Genomic DNA, 20,423 nt, shown 5'->3' with positions numbered 1-20,423 from the left:
TAATTGCTATTCAGTGATATTTAAATTCTGACATTAAATATTCAGCAGTGGTACATTTCAATAGTTCAGTTGCTCATAAAATGATTACCGCCTTTCTTTGCTTCCATGTTATTGTGCCACCAGCGCATAATGAAGACACTTGCGAGCACACACACACTCTTGTCCAGATGTCCTCAGGCAGTGGTCAAATTACTGTTTCCACCAATGTTGTTTGTTCAAGAAGGTCACATCCCGGTAAACATGTAGTTCAGAGGTTGCAGCATTGTTAGACAGCTGGAAAAGTCATTGATGGAGCGTAAACATCTTGTTCCTCTCAGGCTTTGCTAGAATTCACCAACTTGTTGTCGAGCCTTCTCTCTTATTATGCTGTTTGAACTTTTTTCCTTTTTCTGAGCTAGAGGTTAAAACTAATGAGAAAGTGAAAGATAATGACTCGGTGGAGACGTTGACCTCTGAACAGAGGACAGAAATAAATATCTTGGAAGATGTGAGCACTCCTCAGCACCTATTCAGCCACAACAGAGGGGGGGAGGCGCACATAAATCACATGCAAAGTGATATTTATTCGCCTCCTGAACTATTTACTTACTGACAATAAAGGTGGAATTTATGTGGCTATTAAGACGAGTGTTTCTGAATGGTCAGGGGGCTGCAACCGAGGCCACTTTATGGATTGGATGCAATAAAAACCCAGTGATAAAACAATATGGAAGCCGCGGACCTGGCCGTCAATCAAAGGGAAGTATGATAAGCAAGTTCATTAATTTTAATGGAATAAACTCTTCTCGATAATGCATCAGCCGTCGCTGCTCGTTAATCGTATTTCTTGTCTTAATACAGTCGTGTAACCCGGACAGAAAGGAAGGCTCTCCGTACCCTCCAGTAGGCCATGAATCAAACAGGGAGGATGAGGAGGTGAGGGTGGTGGTGAAGGTGGGGGATGGAGGGTAAAGAGAGGGGTAGGGGCCTGGGAGAGAGATTAGAGAGGTGCCCCAGGCTCATTTTCCAGCACTGTGGACAAGGGGGATGTCGCCACACGTTTCACTGTGGGATCTCCCATAGAGAGAGAGAGAGAGAGAGGGGGATGTTGGAAAGAGACAGGAAGAGAGATAGGCAAGGGGGAAGAGATTGAGACTGAGAGGAAAAAAAGTAAGGAGAAACCGAGGCAGAGAGAAAAGCAAAGGGGGAGTACAAGAGAGATTTGGGATTTGGATCGTGCAGCAGTGGGAGAGAGAGAGAGAGAGAGGGGAGGGGAAAAGTTGGACACGGACAATCCTGCAGTAACTTTTTTTTCTTCTTTTCTTTTCTCCGTGGAAGAAGTCAAGGGGACAAAAGGCACACTGGATTACATTTGAATTGCATTAGAGAGATTCCCCTGGATACATACAGGCATTTATTTCCGGATTAATCTGGTCACAAATTTGTGGATTTATCAATAGTTGAAGGTATGGCTTTTTGTGGACTTTTTATGGACGTGTTGGTTGATGCTTGAAGTGTGTAGAAGCGATGTAAGTTTTTAAAGAAACATCGCAGTAAGAGTGCAGTTGGTGAAGTGATGCAGTGGAACTTTATTCTGAAACTTTGGGAGCAGTAGTTTCATATTGCAACAGGCTTAATAAATACAGTAGGCAACATCACTTGGGAATATTATATATGCGTATTCAGTGGTGGACTGTAGCCAAATACTTTTACTCAAGGAGAATTTTGAGGTACTTGTATTTTACTTGAGTATTTCCATTTGCTGCTACTTTATACTCCTAGTCCACTCAATTTTTTAAGCCAATATTATACTTTTTACTCCAACTTTACATCTGATGATGATATTTTGTTATGATTAAGGTATCCAGCTGCATATAAAGTAGCTGAAATGAGCTCCACCTTTACCAGCTGCAATATTTGTGACGTCACATGAATGCATCACTAATAATTATAATGCATAATGAGTTAATTTGGTACTGTAGTATAGTCTGTTGTTAATACTTATGTACTTTTACCTAAGTAAGATTTTGAATGAAGGACTTTTACTTGTAAAGTATTCTTTTACACTGTAGTATTGCTACTTTTACTTGTACTTTACTTGAGTATTTCCATTTTCTGCTACTTTATACTTCTACTCCACTACATTTTTGAAGCCAAAATTGCACCTTTTACTCCACTACTATTATTATTAATTAGTTAGTTAGCATTAGTATTACTAGTTACTTTGCAGATTAAGATTATTAATAAAAAATAAAACTACTAAATGATGATATATTATTATGGAGTAAGCTATCTAGCAACATACAAAGTAGCTGAAATAAGCTCCACCTTTACCAGCCTCACCAAAAAGAAGTTTATTCAAGTGTGCTATTAGTATACTTCTTTTAAACCTAAAATAAGAGAGTATACTATCAGTTTACTTTTTATGTACTTAACAGAGATATACTTAACAAGCGTATACATAAGTTTACTTGGCTCATACTGACAAGTATACAGAAGGATACTTGGCTTATATTGACAAGTATACAGAAAAGTCTAAGTATACTTGACTTATATGCCTACTTGTACTTAATCTTTTGATCGAGATATACTTGAGGAAAGTATAATTAAGTATTCTTGAAAGTGTGTGCTGCAATATTAGTGATGATCACTAATTATAATGCATAATGAGTACTTTTACTTTTGGCACCATAGTATATTTTGATACTAAAATGTACATACTTAAGTAAGATTTTGAATGAAGGTATTTTACTTGTAGCAGAGTATTTTTTACACTGATTCTTCCACCATTGAGTGTATTATACAGCAGATGACACATACCTCAAACTCACTGTAAAGTCACTATTGAGCACCTTCCCTATGGGATCAGTGATGCTAAAGAAAAGTCATGAATTTAGGAGATAAAATATCATGAAATATAGTTTTCTCCCAGTGGGGATCATTAAAGTTACATAGTCCTGGTACAAGCTAGAATTGTTGTATTTCTTTTTTAGATCTTGCGAGAAACTTTGAAACCACAACTAGTTGGTATAGCTACTGGCAAAAGTGATGCTGATTTTCCCTTCATATTCCAAGCCAGGCCTTAATACTACACATCATGGGCTGACTTGTTACTGTAAATCCCTGTGGCTTGCATCCAAACCCCCTGCGGTACGGAAAAGCCTCTGAGCAGCAGCAGCACCGTGTTTGGATCTGCTGCATGCATATCATTTGAGCTAAGTAATGTCTGAGCATAGCACTGCACTGCACAGATTTGAGACCGCAGTGTCCAGAATCTAACTTCTTTCTTCTACCTGTGGGAAAAAAAGGAAAAGTGCTGAGCTTGAATGCCACGGTCGCATCTGTTTCTCTCATTACTCCGCCATCCCATGTTTGCGGGCTTTTTGCATCCTGTCTGTGGACACATCTTGAAAGTTTTTGAGTATCCCCCTCTGCAACATGTGGAACAACTCAGTGTTGCACGTATTTATTTCAGCAGAGAGCTGCCTCTTGAGAGAAAATACGATTTATTTTCTCTGATCAGGGGTGTCAATCTCTCCACTGGTACCTCTTCACCTTCGGTAAACAACAGATATCTTTTTGCTGAACGTTGTTTCAACCAAAACATAATCTAAAAAAGCTTGTAAACCATTGCAGTATCTCCAGGGACGCTGACAGGGTTCTACTCCCTCTTCAGACCCTCGGGAATGCAGCCCTGTTAACGATACAAATTGGTGTCCTTGAATTTTACCAAGAGTTTGCTCACTTAACCTGCTGCAGGCTGCACACGCAGTGTTTAGATGTGGGCTATGCAGTATACTGTATGTTTCATTTACTGCTGTGCAATGTTCCTGCAGCTAATTGTACCACCCACTTGACTCTTTGCTTATTCAGGTCAGCAGTGAAGTGATCATTAAGCAGAAATGGTCAGACTTCAGCAGGTCATCTGCCCGCTGAAGGTTGACCCAACCGTGCATAGCATGGGCTCGATGCCAACCGGTTCATGCCGTCAGAGAAGGCGTCACTTTAAATCATTACTTTTGTAAGCGGACCAAAAGTGTCCGTGGCAGTGGAACTTTGTGGCAACCCTGAGTATTCAACACTCCCTCCATTTGTTCCCAATCTGCAACTGTGCTGGCCTGTTTCTCATTCACAAATATTCAAGCAACGGCCCTGAACACAGCCCAGTATGTAAGACTAGTAAAAACTTGCCTCAGTCTCCCTTGAGTGTCATGCAGCTTTGGATATTGCCTTGGCTAGTTTGCCAGTTTCTATCGCTCCCGGTCTGTGGATATCTGGAGTGTCTATCAAAAGCCTCAGGGCATCTTTAGTTACTTTTTATTAACTCCAAGTTCCCCCGTTGTAACAGGCCTGCAATGCACTCCCAGGTTTTGGCCCGAAACACATCCGAAGAGTTTACGTGTACATGTTGTTGTGTTCAGGATGACATATCGGAATTACAGTAAAGAGGATTTTCTGACTGTCAAAACACGTTCAACAGAAATGCTCCGATACTTCCCATCTGTCAAAAAGAACTCCGGGCGTGCCAGAAAAGATGGCAGCGTATTGACTGATGTCAACATCCATCTCCTTTCTCTTTGCATGGCAGCGTCAGTCTGTCGGTCCACCACTTTAGTCCAGACAGAAAATCTCGACGGCTATTTGATGGATTGCCATGAAACCTTATACAGATATTCATCGTCCCCAGAGGCTGAATCCTAATGACTTTGGTGATCCCTTAACTTTTCCTACAGCGCCATCTGCAGATCAAAGTCCTGACTTATCCGGTGAAATATCTCAACATCTACTTGATGGATCAGCACAAAATTTGGCACAGACATGCATGGTTCCCAGAGGATGAGTCAACTGACTTAAGTGATCCTCTGACTTTTCCTCTAGCACCACCATGAGGTCCACATTCATGGTTTTGAGTGAAATGTCTCAACAGCTGTTGTTTGGATTGACATAAAATTTGAAAGAAACATTCATGTTCCCGCCAGGATTAATTGTTATTGTAAACTTTGGTGATCTCCTGACGTTTCACCTAGTGGTATCATCTGGTTAAAATTTCAATCTGTCCACTGCTTTAGTTTATGACCAAATCAAGACATTCCCATCAGCATCAGCTGTACTTTGTGCTAAGTTCTAATTAAATGTAGACTAAACTTTATTACATTCATCATATACATAAAGGTGCATACATGAAATGTGACCTCTGCATTTAACAAATCATAAGCATTGTAGGAGCAGTGAGCTGCTGTAAAGCTCCCAGGGTGAACTTGGGGTTCAATTTCTTGCTCATGAACACTACGACATGCAGACAGTAGGAGTCAGGGATCAAACTGCCAACCTTGAGGTTAAAGGACGACCACTCTACCCACTGAGCTACAGCCGCCCCCGTTAGAAATTAGCTGATTAGCTGTAATTGCTAAAATTAAGATGGTGAACATGGTAAACATTATACCTGCTTAACATCAGCATGTTAGCATTGTAATTTTTAGCATGCTGGTCAAAGCATCGCTGTGCTTAAAGCCTTGATCGTACTCCATGATGGACATGGACAGCTCTGGACTTGCACATGGACAGTGGACACGCATGGGCTAGTGCTTCTATACATACTGCAATCAGAGATATGCGCAAATATGCACTAGACAACATGATGGCGACCTCCTGACAGAAAGAAGAGCTAATTTGTTGGTTGTGTTGGGTCAAATAAAGACAAACTAGAATAGGACCAAGGACAGTTACATACATTCAATGCAGTTGGCACGCTTGTAGTGCAGACAGTTCGGTAAAATGTTGGGCTGTACGCGAACGGCCCTGCACTGACCCTCCCAGACTTGGACAGGTGACGTAATTTCAGCCCGTTCTCATTCCCAGAGCGTGAATTACCGATGCTTTGTCACGTCCATTGGCGTGTGATACCAAGTCACATTTTCACTTTACAAACGTAGTCATTTACAGCCCAACCATGTTATTATTTCCTAAACCTAATTAAGAGGGTTTGTTGCCCTAAACCTAAGCAAATGTTTTTGTTTGATTCACAACGTAAAGCACGTGTTTACTGCGACCGAAAAGTTACCCCAAGGGGGTCTGACAAAGCGTCAGTATGTGACGAGTTGGGATGAGAACGTGTTGGTAATTTACATCACGCTCGTGGCCATGCGAAAACCATAAGTTCTGCCTCATAGACTCGCTAGCATGACTGTAGACTTCTATTCTACTATTTTTGTGGTCGCAGGGCTGTAGACAGTCCAACAATCATTTCAATTCTTTCACAACAAGAGTCAACCCGACTCGCAACTAAATCTTCAAGAGTAGATTTTTTTGCATTTTGCAAACAACAGCAATTGACTTTACGAATGCCTTCTTGGATGCTTGCTTCTGCTTACTCTAGTGCATGGTGTAACAATGGCCTGTGTCACTGTGTTTTGTGCCTATATTCATAAATATCTTTCTACCCATATGTCTGTCTGACAGACTCCTTGTTCTGTTTCTGTGACCACATCTTTGTATCGCTGCCCCTTTTGTCTTCTGTGGCACACATGCTGTACTGTATATGTTTTTGTATGTCAATGTATGTATTTACGTCTATTACGGCTGTGTATTGGCAAGAATCTGGTGATATGATACATATCATGATACAGGGGTTATGATTCAATATATTGCGATACTGTAAAAAGTTTAGGCTACTTTTTTTAATGCAATCAGAACGATAGGATCGGCATTTGCATTTATCACAAAGGAAGCATACCTTTGCAAATGAAAAATAGCATTGACTGAGTTAATCTTTGCATATTAATTAAAAATAAATAGTGTTTTTCAGAATTGTTACACTATCATAAAACGATATTGTGATACTCAATATTTGATATTTTCTTACGCCCCTAAGGTCTACCTGTCAAATGCAGGGCTTCTGTTGTATAGCTGCATTCCAGTCAACTTTTAGTGGACTTATCTACACATCCTCTGCTGAGAGAGGATTTTCTCTGGAGGATTCATTCAGGGTCACAGCCCCACAGTGAGCTCTGCCTGACGCCCAAACCAGACTGTGTGTGTTTGTATGCGTGAGACAGAGCTGTGTAGATTGGAAACAGATACCCTGTGAGCGAGCTGTCCATCAATCTTCTTGCTACAGAATGCTGGGAGAGACAGCTGGAAAGGCAGTGAACCCTCAAATATTACACGACCGACACATTTATGCTGGGCTCTCCCATTTAAACAGATGGAAAGTAGTCTAAACAGTGGGCTGGTGGTTCACTGTTATTTAATCATCCGTGTCTGGGTGGCTAATAAGCAATTCTCTTGTCGGGCCATAGAGAGGACATGTTTCATTTAACTCTGTCAGAGTGTGTTCATCTAAACAGGCTTGTGTTGGTGCTGTTGCTCCATCTGTAAGCGGTGGCAACAATGATGAAATGTGTGACAGCAAAATGAGCACAACTTACCTCCATTGTTGTATCAGTGCCTCTTTTTGTCCATGTATTCAAGCAATAAAAAAGTACTGGAACTGGTAGCTGTGCTGGAAATAGAAATAGGTAATAGGTCTGGATCTAGAACCATAACGTCAAAGTTGAAATGATGAGGCCTGTGTTGTGATTGTTGATTTTGGTCACCACGTCTGTCCGCCAGCGCTTGTCTTCAGGCTTTTAGCGCTGGAATACTTTCAAATCTGTCATTGTTTTCCTTCCTGTATTGGCTTCGTACTCAGTGACCCGATCACTCTCAGGCCCACTTACTGGGCTCGCGGCCAGTCCAGCGGCCAAGCCCAGTGGCCTAACCCCCCGTACTGCCTTTATCTGCTGTGGCCAGCTGGGTGGCCCGTGAAGCTGCAGATGGAGCTCAGAGAGAGAGAAGGAGAAAGAGACACATCCATAGCAACACATATATTAGGAAGCCTATTAAATAGTTTTGGATTGTGGCCAGATAATAATAGCAATGAGCTGTAACTTTTCCCTCAGCGTGTGTTCTCTGGACTGTGATGCATTATGTATTATGTTTTGTGTGAACTTTTTTATTATTGTGATCATGTGGCATGAAGCCTGTAATAATGGCTGCAGCTTTAGAGTGCTCAAACTCAGCCATCTCAAGCTTTAATTAACCTTCCAGCCATTCAGCTGCAGGGAAAACTTTTATTCTATAACAAGACTCTGTCAAAATGGTATGGTCAGTCTGTGAATTTGTGGTTAAATTGTTACACAAATAGTCAGTGGTCATGTCTATAATGTTAAAGCAGCAGTTGGAAGAATTGGTGCAAATTTGATTTTTAAAAAAAGAAGTTATTTTTATAAAACGGTCAATATATCCTGACAGTAGTGCATGAGACAGGTAATCTGAAAGAATCATGTGCCTCTGTGTCCTCCGGTGCTCCTAATGGCATCTTCAAGATTTCACAGACTGGAGGAAAACAACCAATCAGAGCCGAGCTGGAGCCTGCCGTCTCTGAGCAGCTGCCAATCACACGCAATTAGTTAATATACTGTGACAGTAATGTCTATTTCTCACCTCAAATGTTTTCAGAAACATCTTGTATTGTACTGTTTAGCTGTAAAATGAGAAAGTTTGTGACCCGGCAGCCATGTTGAGATAAGTTGAAGAAACACCAAGCACCGCCCACCATCCGGAGCACAGCCAATAGGAACGCTCTCTCTCTCTGAAATGACCTGTGATTGGCCAAAGTCTCCCGTCAGATTTTTTAAAGCCTGAAAACAGAGCCATGAGGACGTGCAGAAGTCTAGTTTTCTCTCAGAGCACTTGAATTACAATATGCTGAAAGCTTATTATGGAATTTTTGCCCAATGATGCCAAAAATATTCTGCCTACTTTAGGTTTAAATCCAGCGGTACATGTCCACCAGTTCTGACGAGGACACTGGGGGATGCGCTGCTCCATTCAACTGGCCGTTCAAGTGAATGCACAGGATTGGTTCCTGGTTCTCTGCTTGCTGTTTCAAACAGAAAACAACATGGCGGCCTGCTCGTAAACTTTTTTGTTATTCCGTCTAAACAGTCCACCAAAATCTACTTTTGAAAACATTTTAAGCAAAAAATAAGCAATGCCACTGCTGAATCTCATTTCATTTTAGAAATAGATTGCGTAGTTTGACAGCCTAGTCCAACTTTCGTGAGCCGGACACGTCGCGCTGGATGGGCTCATTTGCATAAAGGACTGTTCCCCCGCCTTTACATTTTGAAAGAGCAACGGCCAAACGGCGGTACTGCAACTTCCGTGTCAGTCACGTGATGATGCTGGGCCCAAAAATACTTTTTCCCATAGACTTACATTGGGAAAGAGACATCTGTAACTCAGCGGATAATTTTTTTTGAGGTGAATAAACTTCCCAGTACGAACACTCTAATAGCCCTTATTTAAAAGTTAAGTTTTTAAAGTTGTAAAATGCACTCATAGCTGTATCCAATGCTGTATCTTTTAAAACATCCATGGGTTCAGCCAAGAAGTTATCCATGTTGTCAACAGTTAAATTGTGCCACGGGCATGGTTATAAAGTGTCTTGCAAAGATCTTGCTCTTCTCATAGAATGGTAACCTGGCTTTTTAAGAGTGGAAGAAAAACAAGGGAAGCAACCACACCTTGAGTCAGCAGTAACCCCCAAAATTGAATACACAATTCACAATGTGGAGCATGTCAAGCTGTCCTTGTTATTTCACAACATAATTTGAAACACTGTCCTCCACCACATTGACTGTTAGCAGCAAGCTGCAGGCAGGCAGTCAGGTCAGGCTAGATGGTATTCACACAGTGTCCTCTACTGGGCAGGAGCGCCACATTGTGCACCCCCGGGGGACCATGGGGGTCATTTCTCCTGGCAGACGGGACAGGTGTGTGTACAGAGACACAGTCTGCTCACCCTGTCTGCCTTCAGGGCCCCGCTGTACCTGTAAACACCGCAGAGTTATAGGGTCCTCATACATGCTGAGGGCAAGTCCAGGTCAGCCGGGATGTGTTTATCCGAGTCAGAGTGGGCGGTGTTGGATGTGTTTATGTGCGTGCATTCTTGTGTGTGTTTGTGCATAAGGGGTTGTAGTAAAGGAGAGGAGCTGCGGAGACTGAATATAATGATTATTTAGACGTGGCACGTATTGTAATCTGTGCATGTGTGTGTGTGTGTGTGCTTGTTGTTGAGCCACGTGGAAGCATCTGGTGCAACACAACCATGGCTCCAGTGGAATAGTCTCCAGATGTGTTTGTGTGTTTTGGCCACACTGTGTGTTTGCCGCGGGACCAACCAGGCCTGCATGCAAATCATTTTACTTTCATGTGTGCGATTTGCTTTGTTGTCTTTGGTATTTGTTTGCAGCAGCATGTGTACATTCGTTCTGACTTTTAGAATTCTTTCCTAGATATGGTCGCATCATGTGTGCACGCAATTAAGTTCACTCAGACATTCACGTGCGTGTGTGTGTGTGTGTGTGTGTGTGTGTGTGTGTGTAGCAGCTGCCCAGTCAAAGGCCAACCAGATGGACAGGATAATGACTATGATCAGACTTTATAGAGTTACACTCCTTAATGAGGGACATTCTGGTTAATTCATATGCCACTAACAAAGCCTGCATCATACCACATAATTAACACATCAACTGTGACTGACTCATAAATATACATGGATGTCTATTAAGGAGTCAAGCATAATGCACAGCTGTCAGCAGAGCGAGCAGACTGGGTGGCGTTCGGACAGAAAATGTAGGAAGTATTTGACTTTTTTGACTTTCTCTTTTTCTGTTTGTTCATCCATCAGCTGGTGATCCGAGGTGAGGTGAGGTGAGGTGAGGCGTTTTCGGCGGAGTGAAACCATGTGGCTTCTCTGCTCCGCTCTGACTCTGCTGGCACTCAGCTTTGGATCATGTGACACGCTGACATCAGAGCAAGGTGAGTTTCCTTTTCCCTGTTGGAGTTTTTTAAAAATGGGAACTCCAGTAGTGGTTAAATGCATAGTAAAAAAATGTGAACTTCAGAATAAAATACATGCTTTAACATATGGAATAGTTAAACATACGCTCATTTGCTTTCTTGCCAAGAGATATGTGAGAAGGTGGATAACACTCTCATATCCGTCCTTTAAATATAAAGATATCAACATTTTCCTCAGACCTATTATGAAATTACAAAGAAAAACAATATACGACTAATATTGAAATATATTAACTTATTATGCACCAAAAAAAATTTACTTTTATGGCCTCCGCCATTTCTGACAACGTTAAACACATCACAACTCGTAAACTCTGAGCTTTCAGAAACTTTCCACTTACGAGGTTGTGAATACCACAAGAGGGGGGCGTTCACATGGGATCTTCTCGTAAACACGGTAAATACGACCCCATTTAAAGGCACCATTAGTGTCCGATTATTTCTTGGCGCAGAGACTTCGACTAGGTTGCCAGGCAACCAGTGGAGTCTCCAACCAGTGCCTCTGAAACTCAGTCAGTAGCAGTATCAATCTTCTCATCTAACTCAAAAAAAAAAAAATATAAGCAATAAGCTTATTTCCAAAAATGTTGAGCAAAACAAAATATAAAAACGAGATTTAAATTAAGACTTAGATGAACATTTATTCCAAATTGGATGTACAAAATGAAACCACTGCATTACATTCGTAGCCACTCTGGAGCTCTATTAGACTGCCTACCAGTGAAGCTATAAGTAAAAATGTTAAAGGCCACAACCGACTGCTTCTCAGAACAGTCCTTATATCTTCATTTAAATTCTAAAAAGACAATAAAGTCACAAAACCATTCTGAAAGTTAGAACTGAGACAAATGTTCAATCTAGAGTTGTATGCTTGACCAACTCGTCACGCTTTGGAGCCCATCCGAGTTTGAAGGAAGTGTGTCTGTCTTTGTCTGCATGTGTGTGTGTGTGTGTGTGTGTGTATATGTGCCCTGTGTGTGTGTGATGGGGCCCAAGGCTGCAATGAAAACGGACTGTAATTGCAGCTTATGTGCGTTTCGTGCTGGTGGCTGTTGGTGGCATGGTGGTCAGGCTGTGGCGAGGAGGCGTGTGTGTTTACCATGTGCGGTTGTGTTCCTCTTCATGGACCATCAATCATTTTGAGTTCCTGTGTGTTTGTATAGGAGACATGAGGTTTTTTTTTTTAAGATTTTGAGTGTCTGTACGTGCATATATGAAATTGCAAGCATGTTGAAATGTTAGAGTAATTGGCTGTTGGTGTGTTAGAGAGATTGTGCATGTGTTTGAATCTGTATCTGCATATGTATGTGTGACATAAACAGACATCTAAGCAATCAAGAGGCAGAGAGGTGAAGATAAATCTATTTTACTGTTTTGTTTTATTTATTTATTTCATTCCCAACTATCACACTCCCTCATCACACTGTCAGTGTGTTCTCAGGGGCCGGCTTTGTGATATCAGTTGGGGGGCCGAGCAATCCTCCATAGCTTCGTGGAGCTCTGAAGGGAGCTTTGTGGAGGAGGGGGGGTCCCTCTTGGGAGACCCTAGTCAGAGCTTTTCAGATGAGACTGAGTCAGCCTGCAGCTCCCCTGAGTCTTTCCCCCAAGTGGTTGGAAGAAAGTGTTTCTCAAGTGCAGCTATAACACTTTGTCACAGGCAAAGCACCACACACACTCAACACACACACGCTCACGTACACACATTCCTCTGACTCATCCAAATCTCTACTTACAGTACTGGTAATTTGCTGACATTACAGCAGGAAAGCAGGTTTAAGTAAAACTAGTGTTGAGGAGTCGAGCTGGATGATTGCACTGCAGTTCCGCAGTGTATCAGCCGGAGAGAGACTAGTCCCCATAGTTGAATTAAATTGCTGAGATTTGCTGCCTTCGGGAAAGTGTTGCTGATATGGGTTTTTGTGTGCACCACAGACCCTATGCAGTCTGAAGTAATGGATTTGTGTATTGATTTGTTTTCACTCAGTTTCCCTCTGTCTGTGTCTGAGCTAAGTCGTATGTTTTCTGGGCGCCGATGATAATAAGCTAATTTGCACAGAATCCGAAGTTAGAGAAGACAAGCAGCAGAAACAGACATACAGTACAGAGCCTGGTTAGGGGTACAGCTTGTTGTTTAGGTTAGGATATACATAATTAAAGTGAATATCCTATATGCTGTATTTGCTTCTACACTGAGAACTGATTATATTCTGTAGCCACTTACTAATACTAAATACTGTATTCCCTTATATACATTCTAATTTGTATTTCAGTGAAATGACAAGTGATGTTAAAACATCATGAATTGGCCTCTTAACTGTCTTAAAGTCTAGTTAAAAGTCTCTTAATGCAACACTCTCATGCCATATGCGCATATTAATGTAAATCATAAATGACATGCTAAGCTAATAAGCAAAAGAGTCAAGTTACAGTTTACAACCATGTCTGTCCAGAATGACATCACTTCATCATTTTATCCTATTAGACATTTGTGTGAAATTGTCATAATTAGCACATGAATTCTTGACTTATGGTCGAAAACATGTTTTGTTAGGTCACAGTGACCTTTGACCACCAAATTCGAATCAGTTCATCCTTGAGTTCAATTGGACGTTGGTGCCAAATTTGAAGACATTTGCTCAAGGCGTTCCCAAGATATCAGAAGAATGAGACGGACGTGAGCTTAGAGTGACCTTGACCTATGACCACTAAATTCTAATCAGTTCTTCCTTGAGTCCAAGTGGATGTTTGTATCAGATGTAATACAATTCCCTTCAGGCGTACCTGAGATAACGCTTTCAGGAGAATGAGACGGACATACGGTCACTCCAAGTCGAAGTTTTAGCAACATTTGAAGGGGTTTCTGAGATCACACATTCACTAGAATCGGATGGACGTGAGGTCACAGTGACCTTGGCCTTTGACCCTGAAAACCGAATAACTTCATCCCTGAGTCCAAACAAGGATGTTTGTGCCAAAATTCTAGAAATTCCTTCTAGGCATTCCTGAGATATGGTGTTCACGAGAACGGTCCAGACCAACGTATGTATGGACATATGAACCCGAAAACATTATGCCTCCGGCGCGGAGGCATACACAGTTGAATTCAGTCAATATGATGTAATTCCAGTTGAAACAGGATGTTGGAATGGGACATCAAAGAGGGATCTGCTATAATGTAAACCAACAAAATAGAGGGTGTCAGATTTGATAGGAGGGGGCAGAGAAGCGAGATTACTTATTAAAAATAGTGATAGCTTTGTTGGTTAGATGTCTTGTCCCTGTTGTTACTGTAGGCTAACACAGGCAGTGCCTGAATGTCACTAATGATCTTGAGCAAAACACTTACTTGTAACTGTTTCAAGGGGACTGCTTCATGAATGAACCTGTGCTGTTATGTCTTTACAATCTGCAGGAAAAATATGTGCGTTGCAGTAAAGTAATATTGAATCGCATCTATATGTTGCACAGTGCATAGAAAAGATTGATGTAATAATTTCCAAAATTCATTCAAACATGTTTTTATCTAATGAAATATTCTGCTTCAATCCATATTTGTTGGCGTTTAGCCTTTCAAAAAATACATTTCCACTGCGGACAAAAAACACAGATGGAGGCACAATTACATTTGTATAACCACAATAACACAAAATGATATTTTTCCCATGTTTTAGGATGATTTACAGTAAGTTAATATAAATTTATATGGGTACCGCCGCTGCTCCAAGTTAAAAATCCGTTAACACTAATGTCCTTGGATGATGACAGCCTTTTGAAGCTGTAGGGCTTAACTTGCACTCTACTGTGGTGATGTTCCTCTTTTCTGCTTCACATACAAAATAATGGCAAATTTTCTGCTTGTTTCTTTTCTCTTGTCTTTATTTGTTATTGAGGTAATCCAAAATAATGAAAAGTAATCAGATTACATTACTTTCAAATTGCAATACTTGGATTAGGTTACTCATTAAATTTTTTAGCAGGTAATTAGTCATTGTATCGGATTACACTTTTAAAGTCACCCTCCCAATCCTGCATGTAAGCAACCAGTTTCCTTTAAAGGGTATGTCGTTCTTTTCTCTGATGGTCTAATCTCAGCCTCACTTACCAGTATGTATATGCATGCTTTGCACACACAAACACACAGGTTACCAGACATCATGTCAAACAACACAATCTCATTCGAGAGGTGTGCAGACCTCAGCATGTACTCTCTAAGTTTATTGTAAGCTTGTAAATGTGTGTGTCATGAGTCCAGTCTGTGTCTCTGTGAGCTTGTGAGTGTATTGAATGTGGGCCAGAGGCCTACAAAGGGGAAAATGAGTGAGCTCATTGCTCTAAAGTGCAGCGTTTTAAGTCTTTCCACTCCTCTTTGCTGCAGTTTTATCTCTGGAAAAAACCCAAAACAGGAATGTTCTCTCTCTCGTCTGTCTCATTTGGCCGGGAGGGCAAGTGAGACAAAGTCTCTCGTCCTCTGTCTCAGTCCCTCCTTATTTTTATCATCCAGTCAGTTTGTCATTTTCCATGCACTTTAACTTCACATGGCTACATTGAATCATGGTATTGAATCATCAACTAAACCACCCAGCATGCCCCTCTTCTCCCCATATGTTGCATGTGTTTAATAGCTGCGGGACCTGGAAGACTCTCCTTCTGAGTCTGACTTTCTGCTGATCAGCAGCCCAGTCCAATTATCTTGGAATGCCACATTGTAAAGCACATTCAATAACTACCGTACCCTCTCTTACTGCAAACCACACACCAAACACTCTGACACTGTGAGCACACTTGTGACCTCTTCTCCCTAATGAAAGTGCTCTGCCAAGTGTTTGCTGCAACAGAAACAGTATTAAAACAGTTGGTTTCAGTAGACCCTGGCCACAACAAGGCACTGGTAGATGAGGCCATTGATTCATCAACCTTCTGAAGGTTGTTAAAGGTTCTCCATATGATATTCAGAGCATTAATATAGCAGAAAAAACTATTTGATATTTAAAGATCAGGGCTGCAACTAACAATTATTTTCATTGTTGATTCATTTCTCGATTATTTTTTCGATTAGCCTATTCGATTAGTTGTTTGGTCCATAAAATGTCAGTGAAAAATGTTGATCAGTGTTTCCCCAAGTCCTCAAATGTCTTGTTTTGTCCACAGCTCAAAGATATTCAGTTTACTGTCAAAGAGGAGTAAAGAAACCAGAAAATTTTCACATTTAAGAAGCTGGAATCAGAGAATTTTGACCTTTTTTTTCTTAAATATTACTCAAACGAATTAATTGATAATCAAAATAGTTGGCGATTAATTTAATACTTTACAACTAATCGATATATCGTCACAGCTCTAGTAAAGATAGTTTGTGCATGTGAGCGTGCCCCACTGGCTAGCTCATGGTCGCCACTCTGCACTGATCTCATACGGTCTGTAACGCCGTTCTGACTGACGGCGTCATCACGGAAACATAGCACCCACCCTCCGGTTTGGGCTGAAAACGCTTATTATACTTATAATATTTTATTGTTCAACACAGGCCATTTCGGTAGAATATGAAAAAAGAATAGACTTTTTTTTGTTGTACGGCACTTTTTAGGCAGACACTTTACTGGTGTCCGGTAGTTGCTTTCAGTCCAAAACGGTGGACGCGTAGCTTTGCTGCTTGTCGTTGATGTTGCAATGGAACGAACAATTGACTTTCACTTCTTGGAAATATGCGTTCTTTGGCTTGCTGTCAACATATTGAGAACTGTGCGGAAGCAATGGAAATGCTCCCAATCACGCATTTAGCACCTTTTAAATATTTTGCAAGTTGCAAGAAAGGTCACACACTACTTATATTAGCTGGGATATTGCAGTGTGCCAGCTAGAGTTGAGTTGTTCTTCGTCATAATGAATGCCTGAGTGGTAGACTTTTTAAAGAAGGACAAGTTATATTGGAGTTTTCTTACTTCCTGTATATAGATGCATTAACACTAATCAAATCATCCACATTTATCCTTGTCTGACACCTTTCACTTGTACATCCTCCAAGTTAAGTGTAAGTCAGCATACATCAAAAAGAAGGGTTTCACTTCCCAAAAGACCCAAAATGTCCTGATTTTTTTTTTTATTTTTGGCAAGGTGGAAACTTGGGGGAACACTCTCAGCAGTCAGTGTAGTATCATTACCTGCTTTGGCAAGACTCAAACGCAACCCATCAAAGACGAAGTGAACCCGGCCAAGACCATCCAATCTCTTTAAGGCTACATGCAGCTGCTAGCAGGAACCTGGAGTGGCACTCATACTATGTAGCTACTAATTAGCTTGTCAACAAGCAAACGCTTTCCTTTGATCACAGCTTGAGAGAAAATGGGGTTCAAGTCCCGCAGTATGTCCTCTGCCAAACTGCCAAGTGCCTGAGTACGCAGCAGTCCACTAAAATATCATCCATCCTCTGAGTTATGTAGAAATAGCTTGTTTATCCCATGAGCGCGAGCAAAAGTCTCACGCTTTTTACAAGTAAACACAGCATTTAACTTGATTCACAGCTTTAAAAAGTGGTTACAAATGTTTCAAAGTTGTTTACCAATGGAATTTCCATATGCAAATGCAGCCTCATCTTCATCTGGTTTTGTCATCTCCAGTTATGCTTCGTCAGCCTTACGCCTCGTTCACACATATGTATTAAAAAAAAGTGGGTATGTAAATGTGTAATGTAAACAGGGTCACTCAATGTGACAAAACCCACAGAGAATAATCACCAAACTGCAGTTCCTCTCAGCTCTACAGAACGTTTTAGCGTCTTTCAGCTCGTTGTTTTGTTTTGATGGCTTTACTGTTTTGATTCAGTCTCACATCTTGCTTTCGCTCTCTCTGTAGCGGGCAGTAGTTGTTTACAGTGAAAAAGCTCTGATAAACCCACTGTAAGCTCTAGCACCAAATGACAGGCAAAGCGCGGCAGTGACTCAGAGGGTGGAGCAGGTTGTCCGCCAATCAGAAGGTTGGTGGTTCGATCCCCGGCTGCTCAGGGTCACATGTTGACGTGTCCTTGAGCAAGACACTTAACCCTAAATCTCTCCCGAAGGCTGAGCCATCGGTGTGTGAATGAGTGTTTAGATCTTGATGGGCAAAGTTGGCACTCAGTGTATGAGTGTGTGTGAATGGGTGAATGCTGACATGTAGTGAGGGCACAGAGGCATGTGATTTTATACAGATTACCTGTCTCATGCACTACTGTCAGGATATAGTGATAATAAAAATATCTAAATATCTAAAAAAATATGTTTTTTTAATCAGAATTCAGCTAATTAAGCAGCTCAGACTTAAGAAAATTGAGCTAAGTCATATAATGTAGAGCATGATCATGACAAAACTGAGTCTGAGATGTCCTTAAATGGCCACTGGAGAGACAGCGCAGTCTTTAGGGTAAGAAACACCTAATATAAGTTCACATTTTCACCTGCCATCGCTCTGCTCTCTGTTCTTCCTCCTCTCTCCACCTTCACCTCTCTGCTGTTGCTTGACTTTTCATTGTGCTGCTATACTCGCTTGCCTCCAGCCAGTATTATTCCTGACAAAGCCTTCATCTTGATTCCGTCTGATGGAAATAGGGTGGTGATGAAAAACAAAACAGCAAAAAAGAAAGAAGAAAGGTAGATCTTACCAACTCTTAACTTCAAAAAAATCTGCGACGGGAGATATGAAGATAAGCTCTGGGTGTTTGTGTGTCTGGTTTTTAAAGGCAGCAGTGTCTTTGCGAGGCTGCAGAGAGTGCACTTTGTGCTGGGTCAGCAGATAAGGTTTCTGGATGGACCAGTCAAGTTATAAATACAGGATGTGTGATTGTGTGTGTGCGAGTGAGAGATCAGAGAGCTCAGAAGACTGCTTGATACTTCCTGTACTCCACTGTATCTGTTACTTTGTTCGGAAGTCACATTCAATTCATACAATTTCTTGACTTATCATTTCAAGTTTCTCTCAGCGTACTACAACGCCACTGTTTGACATCCCTTTCCCACACCTTAATTTGTACTTGCAGACAGCAATAAGAGAATGACACACTGTGCATTCAGACACAGGCTGAAATGTGCTGCGCTTGGAAACTGTTTTTTTGTATTTTGAAACCAAGATATGCAGAAGCTGCAGGATGATGAACTAAGATAAGAGGTGATGAAGCACTGCAAGTGATTTAATTCTTTCTTGAGCCGGCCTCCGTGAAATTAAATTCCTAAACTCTTAATTAAAGTCAGTTATGTTATTATTTAAGTAATTATATTAGGCTCTTTCCCTTTGTCTTGGTGTGACTTCCAGTCTGGATGAAGTTAAATTGTGGTTGGAAACACAGACAGTGCGTTGTCGTTGCCTGCTGCAAGGCAACTCTCCATGCAGTGCACTCAATCAATCATCAACTCAATCCATAAAGCTAGGAGACACAAAGATATTACTTTTGTTTGAAGCAAGGCTCTAGTCAAGATCAACTTAATCAAGTCCAAGAAAAGGTCTAGTCGAGTCCAAAGGCAGTCAAGACCAAGTCCAGAGCAAATTGGGTCCTGTTCAAGACCATAATAGGCAATATTGTCTTTCCAATGCTTATCCTCTGCTTGTCCTGCGTATAACTGCGCGTACACAGCTTGGATAACAGCTCATTTCAGTTAATGCAGACTAAATGTATAGTAGATAACAGGTTTGTTTCTTCTATTTTTGCCTTGTTGAAAGTTTTTTTTTTGTGTCTTTTAAGTTTTTCCTTATCCTCTGCAAGGGTCATAAAGGACAGAGGGTGTCGTATGCTGTTAGGCGGCAAATTTGTGATTTGTGACTAATTGTAGGCTAAACAAAGTATTTAACAAATGTAGCAGACGTCTTTTTCCCAATATAAGTCTATGGGAAAAAGTATTTTTGGGCCCAATGGCATCACATGACAAACTTGGAAGTTGTTGTTACCATCGTTTGGCCATTACGAAAATTTGCTTCAAAGCCCGGTACTCTTCCTGGGGGGCTCGCTACTTACATGATATTAAACTGCTAAAGACTTAGGTGGTGTTGCCAGATTGGGCTGATTTCTGCTCTATTTGGCTACTATTGATTTAGTTGGGCTGGGAAAAACAGAGTTGGGCTAGTAAATTAAATTTGGGGTGCTTTTAAACAAAAATAAACCAAAAAATAAACAATATTACCAAACAAGCTGTCATTTTATAGTCAAAATACAGATACATATTTCAGTAAACTTCATTGTGTCCAATCACTCTATATTTTATTGACTTGAGTTAGGGATCATTGTTATTTAGGGATAACGGAGGACCTCCTTAATGTACCTTGACGCCATCATTGACATTGACATGGCAATTTGTGTCTTTGGTTGTCTGAATTCACTCTTTGTGGGTTGCGATAGCCTATTCTCATTTTATCATTGGTTATTTGATGCAGTACGAAGCTTTGAATGCTTATGATGTGTTTTCTATTGGGCAGTAATAATTTCATTGTTTTACACAGATTCCTGGCAAGGTTATGATTTGGGCTGGTTTTTATTGCATTGGGCAGGTTTTAAGTTGTGATTGATTGGGCTGGAAACT

At 41.0% G+C, this 20,423-nt stretch overlaps 1 protein-coding gene across 4 annotated transcripts in view; it reads left to right on the top strand.

Annotated features, from left to right (window-relative positions):
* col16a1 (collagen, type XVI, alpha 1) overlaps nt 1-20,423 on the top strand; it is a 133,856-nt gene that overhangs the window by 54,787 nt on the left and 58,646 nt on the right. For 2 of the 4 annotated variants that reach the window (XM_037795032.1, XM_037795033.1), the window contains exons 1-2: nt 1,199-1,445; nt 10,715-10,845. In XM_037795032.1, the coding sequence (XP_037650960.1) occupies nt 10,770-10,845 (76 nt within the window). In that variant the 5' untranslated portion in view covers nt 1,199-1,445; nt 10,715-10,769. Of the gene's footprint in view, nt 1-1,195; nt 1,446-10,714; nt 10,846-20,423 lie in introns of those variants that run through there. The other 2 variants (XM_037795030.1, XM_037795031.1) reach the window with 2 other exon arrangements.

Source organism: Sebastes umbrosus, chromosome 15, assembly GCF_015220745.1.
Source record: "Sebastes umbrosus isolate fSebUmb1 chromosome 15, fSebUmb1.pri, whole genome shotgun sequence".
NCBI classification, from domain to species: domain Eukaryota; kingdom Metazoa; phylum Chordata; class Actinopteri; order Perciformes; family Sebastidae; genus Sebastes; species Sebastes umbrosus.
Note: the sequence above shows the minus strand (reverse complement) of the source record. Positions and strands in the feature narration are given on the sequence as shown.